The sequence below is a fragment of the Vipera ursinii genome, assembly GCF_947247035.1.
Source record: "Vipera ursinii genome assembly, chromosome: 5".
Taxonomy (NCBI): Eukaryota; Metazoa; Chordata; class Lepidosauria; order Squamata; family Viperidae; genus Vipera; species Vipera ursinii.
Genome location: NC_139518.1, coordinates 35,852,348 through 35,860,644, shown reverse-complemented (window position 1 = coordinate 35,860,644; position 8,297 = coordinate 35,852,348). Strand labels below are relative to the sequence as shown.

Genomic DNA, 8,297 nt, shown 5'->3' with positions numbered 1-8,297 from the left:
AAATCCATGTCCATAAAAAGTTTAAAATTATTCCAGTTGTAATTCCAATATATTGACACAACACTACATACAATATAAATGAAGTTGTAGATTACAATAGCCAAAGAAAACAGTGGTTTGTTGAAATTGTGCAAGTTAAACTAAGTTTGAATTGCTGTTATTTTAATATTTTTCAGAATGTACATTTACGTGGGCATTGCCCCTGAAAACACCCTGGATCAACCCAAATGGAGACAGCTTTGCCAAAAAGTGGACTCCATCATAGCACAGGAATAACGATAAGAAGAAGAGCATGTACCTTTCAATAGTCATTTCTACAGGCCTCACAGTTTAAGGATTGATATTATAGTATAGTTAGGCCAGGGGTAGGCAACCTCAGCTCTTTTATGACTCATGGACTTCAATGAGTCATAAGAGAGCCGAGGTTGCCTACCCCTGAGTTAGGCCATGCTGTGATTTGCTCCTGTGTAACTGACAGATTGGATGCCAAATTGTCATTTTAATATAGATTTTATCTGTTATTTATTATTTTATTCTAATTTTTAACTGGATATTCTTTGAGTGTTTTTAACTTGCTCTGGTCTCTGACCATAATAATCATTGACTTAACAATAGTCATTCAGCAAATTTCATATGGCCAAAAAAAATAGTTTTCACGATGATCTTTCCACCATAGACTTCTTGACTTTGAATTAGTGCCAAGCTTATTTACATTGGAAAGTCACTGAACCATTATATGTTTCTCAGCAGGAATAATTCTATCTAAGATAGTTTTCATTGTTCCTGATTCTGAAGAAATATTACTCCCAAAGACAATATAAAAGATATATCTTCTAGCACTGTAGTCATAATCTTTTTTTCAGCAAATCAAAAACAAAACAACATGCTGAAATTTCTCAGGCCTTTCTTCTTCTATAAATTGTAGGTAATATGGTTAACTCAAGATGAGGTCCTAGATCACCAAGAGTTACAGTAATTTCCTCTCTGCTATTTTCTGAGGTTGAAGAAATATTGATTATATCTAGTGACGTTAAGTGAGCCAGAAAAATGTAAAGGCCCCACCATCCTTCTTCAGGATGGAAGAGGTATTACATGTTTGCATGATGCAAAGAAATGAAAAAAAAACAAAAGTTTTCCTGAACTTCTGGATTGATTGATTGTATCAAGAGTGTAGGAATTAAAAACTCTATGTATAAAAATTGCCCTTAGTGATATTTTGTCATATAAATCAAAACTTCCCTAAGATAGAAAATCAGTATCACGCTTCTCATTCTTTCTTATTACTTTTTTAAAATTCTTTTTCCAACGGGCATTTTCAAATTCAATCTTCTAAAGTTAGAATTATACTTGTTAATGTTAAACTTATAGATTAGAGAAGTGATTTGCAGAATATATTTATCCAAGAAAATCAAGATATTTTTATACAATATGAAACCATGGTGTTAGCAGGTAGAAACTTACATTATGTAACCTTCCTTGATACAAGACATCAAACAATTATATACAGGATTGCCACTGTCCTGAAATCCGTTCTATTAATTAAGCTATCTTGTAATGAATTGGAAAAGAGTTACGGTAACTATTTCTTTCTTGCTTTACCATAATTTCTTCAAAGTAAGTTTTGTTTTTAAGATTATTTTATGGTGCATTCAACTTTAAAGATTAGATACAATTTAAAACAACGATATATATTTTAGATACCTAGGGCTAGTACATATTGAGCAGGGGATTGGACGAGAAGACCTCCAAGGTCCCTTCAAACTCTGATGATGAGGATGATGATACTCCCAAGAAGAAACTGATGTCCACAATGAAACTTATCTAAAATAAACATTCCTAGGACTGATAATCCTGAAGTCACCTTTAGGGCTACTGATAGATGACACTAATTATTAAGTCTGTTGTTAGATTTTGGAGTGGGCATTCTATTTATAAATTATTATTATTACAGAAAAATTCCAGGTTGTGTTCCCCAACCTTTTCTGTGGCAACAATAACTTTTCCATCATAGTTTTATAATGAATCCGAAAATCTATTTGTAGTTAATGAGTAGACAAAGGAACTTTGCCCCGATCCAGTGCCTGACATCACGTAGCTTCCTCAACCTTCCAGAGGGCAGAAAATAAGTGAACCAAGAAAGATCCATATACAAAGCTAGTATATCCATTAACCTCAGTAGCCCAAGTATTTCTCAGTTGGGTTATGGTTTAGGTTATTAGTATTTTTTCCCCTGGGAATCAATGCTGATTGAGAAGGGAGCAAAATAATCTCTGGCACTTGTTTTCTGCCTCCTTAAACAAAAGATCTCTACCAAGCAAAGCTTTCATGAAGCTGGACATCTGTCGCTCTTTAGACACTGTGTGTGTGATCTGGCCATTGACAAGTAGTGACCTGTCAGCCTTGATTGATGTCACAAGCCTCTGGCCTCAACCCCTTCTGTGGGAAAAGGAGACCAGCTAAGCAATTTCCTCATTCACATGCTAATATCCAGCTATAAATGCTAGCAGAGTGCAGCTCTCATGACAGAGAATGCTCCAGAAGACAACGGGGGAAGCCAGTTGCTATAGGGCTTTCTCCCTTTTCTCCCCTAAGCCTTCAGGCAGGCGTGCAGGACTACAATGACAGCTACAACCCTAGCCAGCTGTGGACAGAAACTTTCTAATACCAAAGAGGAAAGGAAGGTATGCATTATTTGATAAATAAATTCACTATAAGAAACTTGCCATCTCTGAAGGGATAAAATAAGAGTGCCATACTTTTCCAGTGGCTCTGTGGGGTTATTAAAAAGCTGTCTGCACAGGTATGCTATCTAGATGTGTTTCTTTGCTTTTTCAAGTATTACTTCCTTCTAATAGGTAATTACTTCTCTCCAACCCTTGATAGAAATGAAATCTAAAAGTACATACAGCAAGTAGGGAACCCAAGGTAAAAATATTGTATGTGCAAAAGTGCTGAGGGTGAATCAATCTATTTATATATACTGATGTATTTAATATACAATATAGCAGTTCGTCTTCAGCTGTAGGATGCAGCAGAAAAATAGAGCTTTATAAAAGCAGACTACATTTGTGGACAGTGTTAAATTGAAATATATATTGTTAGAAAAATGAAAAGCACATGGCATAGGTGGCTTGGATAATCTGCCTATTAAGGTTTTCATTAAAATAGCTTAAGTCTCTTTAGGGCTAATTAGGATGGCTGAATGAAAGGAGTAGCCAAGAATACAAATCTATTAATAAAAATTGATATTACATGAGATAAAGGAAAAGCAAATTACATTTCTAAATTTTAGATACTATACTCACAAAACATTTTCTTGATAATGAGATTATTAGAAACCCAATATAAATTGATCTGAAAATATGCTCCATTGACTAAAGTTAATTTGAATATATATGCATAGGATTATACTATCTATTTGCTTGACTAGATCAGTCTAAACCTTCACTATATATGTGGATGTGCCTTGCGGAAAATGCTCCATAATTGTAATTATTTAAATGCTGACCATAAAGATTGCCTGATAGTTCCCATATATGTTGTTCCATTGTATGATAAAATAATCTGCATTAGAAAAATCACTTTTTCCAATGAAGGCCTGTATAGATTCAAGTCAAGAAAGCCATTCCTAAAATTTTCTCTTAATTATTTCAGTTAAGAAAACCTTTGATTGAAAGGAAGCGAAGAGAGAGGATTAACAATTGTTTGGACCAGCTCAAGGAAACAGTTGTTGGAGCCTTTCGGCTTGATGTAAGCATAGATTTTTAACATTTTTATGCTGTCACGTTTCCTTATATCCATCTGCATTTCATTTTTCAGCTGCTTTCAAATAGGATATGATAATAAGTCTTGTTATTTTATTTTAAAACAGCAGTCAAAACTTGAAAAAGCAGATATCTTGGAAATGACAGTAAAACATCTACAGAATATCCAACACAACCGAAATATAGGTGAGTTGATGTTCTGTACCTATATATTGACTGCAGATGCTCCTATTTTGTATATGAAACCCAGATTAATAGCTCTTCTTAAAACTTCCAGTGTTGGAGCATCCACAGCTTCTGAAGGCAGGTTGTTCCACTGGTTAATTGTTCTAACTGTCAGGAAGTTTCTCCTTAGTTCTAGGTTGCTTCTCTCCTTGACGACATAGCATGTTTATTGGGAAATGACCAGAGATGGGCAATGAATAGTTTTTGAATTTTATTGGGTTCAAGATTCTCAGATACAAACCTCCCTGTCCCTCTCCCCCTTTTCTCATTGTTCAGAGGATACAGTGTGTTCTTCAGAGTTACTGCCATAATACTGTCTTACCAACACAATGCCTGTTACTGTTTCAGCCAGATTACCCATGTGCCTTAGCCTTCATTTCACAACTTAATTAACCCTTTCTGGATCCTTTAATTTTCTGAACTTCAGTGTGGGCTGAGGCCCAATCTGTGCCTCCTGCTAGGGTCCTTGAATTACTTGCCCCCGCCTAGCCTGGCACTATGTGTGTTCTTGATTTTAGTTACTACAAGCCTTTGATTTGGAGCTGTTGGCTGTCATCAGGCTGCAAGGCAGACTGCCTGCTAGCACCATAATTCTGGGAGAAAGAGTAGCCCATTCTCTTTCAAATCCTCTTCTACTGCAGCTAAAGATGCTACACTTGAACAGCTTTGCTTAATGTGGCTCTGTAGTATATGGCATTCTCTCTTCCATAAGAAAAATCATACTTCAATAATTCATGTGAGAATAGATATCTTTTACTGTATCATATTATTTGGTTGTTGTCAGAGTGTGAGTTTCTTTGGTGCATAGATAAACCACAAGGACAGTCTCTGTCCTTATGCATTTGTATTGACACTGCCTTGTCAGTACACAATGGCTACTTCCAGAGAAAGTTCAGTCAGAGTCAGGCCCCTCAAAAATAGGGCTCTGACGTAAGAACTCTTAAATCGTCAGATGCTTTTTGGAACTCAGGAATCTCCCTATCTCTTTTGCTCTGTGTTTTCAGATTGGTACAGTACGTAAGGATATAAGCCTGAGGGGAATAACCAGATGGAATATCTAGTTAGCCTAGCAAATATTTTCTTAGTTTGTGGATGACTTTCAGTTTCCTTAGTTTGAATTTAGGAAATGCCTATTTCCTACAAGGAACCCTAGATATTTCACTCTTGATATTCCAGGCAACATTTGGCCAGTTTTATTCTAAGCACCTTTATATAATTTAAATAATTACTTTATGTGCCTGGAAGTTCTTCTCAAGTTACACTACATACAGTATAACTTCATTGGTTCATTACTACAAAGTATATGTCTTTCTGAAGCTCTAAGTAGTTTAACTATTATTGTAGCTTTAAATATAACAAGAAACAAAAATCAATTAATACAACTTTAATCAAACAATTTGATCTACCACCATTTGGGATAGCACAATCTTATTTCTTCCGAGATATAAAAAAAAAAATGAAGAACCATATTTTAATTGTGCTCTGAAAACAAGAGTTAGCAAAGAGTAGTCTACACATCTGGGATTTAGCTGTCCCAAAAGAAGATCAGTAGATCATCAGTGTAGGCTTTATATATTTTCCCTTGCCCGGATTTTATGTATAAATCTTTGGAACATAGCAGGGCCCTGTGTGCTCTGAAGGACAGTTCGCTGACATGAAATAGCTTTGGAGATACTGAGTGCCTTTCTTCTCCCTTTTCCCCCCCAGTGCTTTTTGCCAAAATCTTTTAGTTAGAATGACATATGGGGTCTTAGACTTTCTAGTAAATTGAGGCATTGGCTAGCTATTGAATTTAGCAACTAATTTCACTTGTCACATGTCTGCACAGAACTGAATTTCAACACATGTCTTGGATACCAATACATTCAATCACTCTTAATTTCATTTTTTCCCGCTCTTTGGTAGCCAATAAGGTCTTTGCCAGATTATTCTGTGTCCCCTTTACTGGTATCAATGATACGTATCATTAATGTAGTTGCTCCATTCACCTTGTAAAAGTAGTTTAGAAGTTTGGAATTGTTTTTTTTTTTCAATGTTTGAAAAGAGTCTGGTATAAAGGGCACCCATATATCAAGCCTTTACCTTGTAACTGTTTTCTCCTTATTAATTGGTACTCTTTACATGCCTAACAGTGCCTACTGGGATCATTTTTTATTCACTGCCAGTAGAGTTTATGGAATATATGATAATCATATATATATGGTAGAGTGTTCTTTCTCTATTTAAATGTTCCTCAAAAGGTTTTCATGTGCTATCTGGAGAAGTAACAGCTTTTCCTTGCACAAAAAGATTTTCATATAATAGGTTCAGAATGTTTTTTTAAATACATTTATAGGTGTTTCCAATAGAAGAGAATATATGGAGCTCAGTGCTGAATTGTGCAGTCCTTGCTGCTCTCTGAGCTTGGTTGTTTGCTTGCAGACACTTCATTACCTAATTAGATAACATAATCAGTGCATGGCATTGGGTTATGAAACATCTGTAAACAAATAACCTAGTTCAGAGAGCACCAAAAATTCTACAATTCCTTTGTATTAAGCTAAAAGAATAATTATAATCTAGGAGTTTTTTTATCCATTTCATATCTATTTGCAAATGATTGGATCCTGATAGATGATCCAAAACAGGAACTTAAAGTCAGAGTAATACCTACTATTATAGGAAAAGAGCCAGGTCAACAGATCTGAGTTTTTATGCATTAAATGATTGAAAGCATCTCTCTTCCTCATTTAGCAGATTCTAAAATGGGTCTTGAGGCTCAGCAGAGGTACAGCACGGGATATATTCAGTGCATGCATGAAGTCCACAACCTCCTCCTGACCTGTGACTGGATGGACAAGACACTTGGAGCACGATTACTGAACCATCTATTGAAATCCTTGCCCAAATCCAATGAGGAGACTTGCAAGGTGGACCTGAACTCTTCCACTCCAGTGAATGGCAAAGGAAATACAACAGGGTCTAGCCAATTTCAGGATCAGTTGTATCCAACTGAAGTCAAACTGGGATTGAAAAAGTCATTTCAGTCACAACCATCATCTCGATGTAATCAGCATGAGTTGCCACATCCCAGGGAGATTTTGCAACCTCATTTTGTACATAATGGTGTTAACATGGGGACATTGGATATGTGGAGACCATGGTAAAAATATCTTGGGAGGGGAAATTCTTTCTAATCTTAGACCCTTTTTTATATGTATCTTATAGATATGTCTCTTTAAAACACTTTTTGGAGCAAGTCTGCTCCTGTAGGTGTACTAAAGACCAGGGTACTTCAAGCCGGAGGAAATCTTTATGTAGCCTGCATTGTAGAAGGCTGCTATTACGTTGTATTTATTGAATACATCTAAATTATTTTACAGAATTTTCTCTGGGGCTGCCTAGCATACAGTATATGACATATAATATTCCTTTTCCTATGCTATTAAAATTAACCAAGGATTAATAAAAATAGAAAAAATACAAGATACCCTCATTGTTGGGGGCAATAAGCTGACTTTGTAATAATGCCGCTTGGGGTGTGTGTGTGTGAAAGCCCTAACACCAGGCATATACATAGAATGAAGGCTACTGCTAAGCTTGTAAGCCGCCCTGAGTCTTCGGAGAAGGGCGGGATATAAATGGAATTAAAATAAAAAAAAAAATAAATAAATTTGTCTCTGGTTTATATGATAATTTTCTAAACTCTCCCTAACACATATGCTCTTCCTACTGTGCCCCTGTAACAATAATATTATGGAAATAAACAGCATAGCTTATTTCTATTAATTCTGTGAAAATAAATGGAAAAAAATCATCTTGTATCTGGCATCTTGTTTTCTCCTGGCTAAATGCTTTAAAGAAAACAAACAGGGGAACCTAAACACTTTTTTTTTCACCAGTCATTTCAAATAATTCAATTTCTGAAGAATGTGCAGCGCTTGATGTTGCTGATTGTAGAAGCTGGGATCTTTAGGACAAAAAAAAATTATGAGACTTGTAAAGTTTCAATAGAATAATAAAAATATTGCTTCAAGTAGCCTGTGAACATATTGCTCTCTATTTTTATAGACTGTTTTAGTTAAGCTGCTAATGTATTAGTTATGGGAAGTGTTTAGGGCTTTTTTTAATTACATGGTTACATTTCCTTACAGCAGTCCTGAAACCCTAAATATACGGTAGAAAAATTATGTTGGCACAAGCTGATAGTTTGCTTGTCTTACGTATAGGTGGATACATAACACTTTACATACAACCTTAGCACACAATCCATTTCCTTTAATCTACCAGCATTTCTATTAAAGATCTGTCTATCAAAAATTCAATGGG

The 8,297-nt window shown here is 35.5% G+C and overlaps 1 protein-coding gene across 1 annotated transcript; it reads left to right on the top strand.

Annotated features, from left to right (window-relative positions):
• Positions 1-2,618: 2,618 nt before the first annotated feature.
• On the top strand, positions 2,619-7,135 carry LOC310641713 (transcription cofactor HES-6-like; the record flags this gene model as incomplete). The annotated part of the gene is made up of 4 exons (XM_083364952.1): positions 2,619-2,681; positions 3,655-3,750; positions 3,872-3,950; positions 6,723-7,135. The coding sequence occupies 4 exons, from the start codon at positions 2,619-2,621 to the stop codon at positions 7,133-7,135; spliced, it is 651 nt and encodes a 216-aa protein (XP_083221078.1).
• Between the last annotated feature and the right edge of the window lie 1,162 nt (positions 7,136-8,297).